Source organism: Branchiostoma floridae, chromosome 15, assembly GCF_000003815.2.
Source record: "Branchiostoma floridae strain S238N-H82 chromosome 15, Bfl_VNyyK, whole genome shotgun sequence".
NCBI lineage: Eukaryota > Metazoa > Chordata > Leptocardii > Amphioxiformes > Branchiostomatidae > Branchiostoma > Branchiostoma floridae.
In genome coordinates, this window is record NC_049993.1 from 590,716 (window position 1) to 592,335 (window position 1,620).

The window sequence follows — 1,620 nt, forward strand, 5'->3', positions numbered from 1 at the left end:
GAACGCGTGACGAAACATAGATCAGCGGTCTGCGTGGCCGCAATCGGCAGTGTTTTTGTACCTGCCGGACCGGAAATCGTGTGACTGTGGCCGCATTGGACAGGTGGCCGCTAAGCCTATTTCTTAATCATTACGAATCCAAGGGACCGACAAAAAGTGGCCACTATGGGCAGGTGGCCGGTATGCAAAGGTGGCCGCTTATACAGGTTTGACTGTACATGCAACCTTTTGTGTAGATAGATCAGGAAGAAATGTTACTTGCACTGTGGTAAATCTAAGAAGTAAGAAGCTAGATGGACTGTAGTAGGAGAGGTGGAGAGGTGACGGCAGAACTAGCTGACTGTACCTGTCAGTAGGTGGCTGGGCTCCGTCCGTCAGGACCTCTGCATCAAACAGATACTCCTGAAACACAGGACGGCAAGCGTTGTGAGAGTCTGACAATATCACTGTGGAGAAATAGATCAGACGTTTCAAACTGAATGACAAAATGCCTGTGTCATGACGATGAGTTCAATTTTAATGTCCAATCTTTTTCCTTCCTTTTGATGTATATGGTGACAGAAGGCATGGCAATATTCTTGTTCACTTTGCTCACTCACTGGTATATTAGATTGCATGTCCAACATGCAGATTACACAAGAGGGATCAGGCGCAGCATCATTTGCTTAATTCTGAGGCTGTCCAGTAGACAGTGATAAATTCTACCTCTTATAATGCTTATGTCGCAAAAAGTCAACATTTTCAAGAATACATAATGGGAGGTGCCCTTACACAAGTCACTTATGTTACGTCACACGCTTGTTACAGTAACAGTTTTTTTGTACGTCATTGGTGACATAAGCACTTAAATGTACATTAATGTCTACTTACCACTACATACGGCATGTATTGATGTAGCAGGTCACTGCGCATGGTCATCCCAAAGCTTTCACGCCCCTTGATAAAAGCGCCAATGATGAAGTTGTTCACTGGAAGAAATAAGAGCAAAAAGGAAAATGAAAAAAAAATGTCTCCTTGAATTTTGATAATTACTGACACAACAGAAGTACAAAGTCATCAATGACTTCTTGAAAAGTAGTTGGCCCAAAAATGTAGCTAGGAGGCAAGTTTTGGTTTGTCCCACACAATTTTCTAAATTTTCTCACGTCCAACCTTGCAAGACGGAACAACGGACGCTAATTATAAACTGGACAGTGAGTGAGTGATATGTGCAAGAAAATCCTTCAAAGTATGAAATATGACGGACCAGGGCACCCCTTACTTCTTGATTATCGAATGTGTAAACAGACCTTTTTATGACATGTGTAATTGTTCTAGAACAATAGATGAAGTCATAGGTCATAGGTCACTTAAGGTCAGGGCAACCTGCCCCTAGGATCTAAGGTGCAATATGTACCAGGGCAGAATGCACTGGAAAGGTATATAAGTGCAAACTTCACTGTACTTGTGTCATTTAGCCTCTAGCCACTGAAGAAGCTGTACATAGCGAAACTAGTTTGGCCGACAGGCTGAATAAAAGTTCAAAACTTGAACTATGCGGCTCCAGATGTCTTTCTAATGCACGACTGCAGAGTGCAAGATGTCATGGTAGCTTGAGAGATGAATCTACTCTACTATATA

General features: G+C 42.5%; 1 protein-coding gene across 1 annotated transcript in view; it reads right to left on the bottom strand.

The window, feature by feature from the left end:
• The window catches only part of LOC118431929 (terminal uridylyltransferase 7-like), a gene marked incomplete in the record, with an annotated part of 71,874 nt that overhangs the window by 11,936 nt on the left and 58,318 nt on the right, over positions 1-1,620 (bottom strand). Inside the window, 2 exon segments of the mRNA XM_035843374.1 lie at positions 347-402; positions 871-968. Coding sequence (XP_035699267.1) covers positions 347-402; positions 871-968 — 154 coding nt within the window.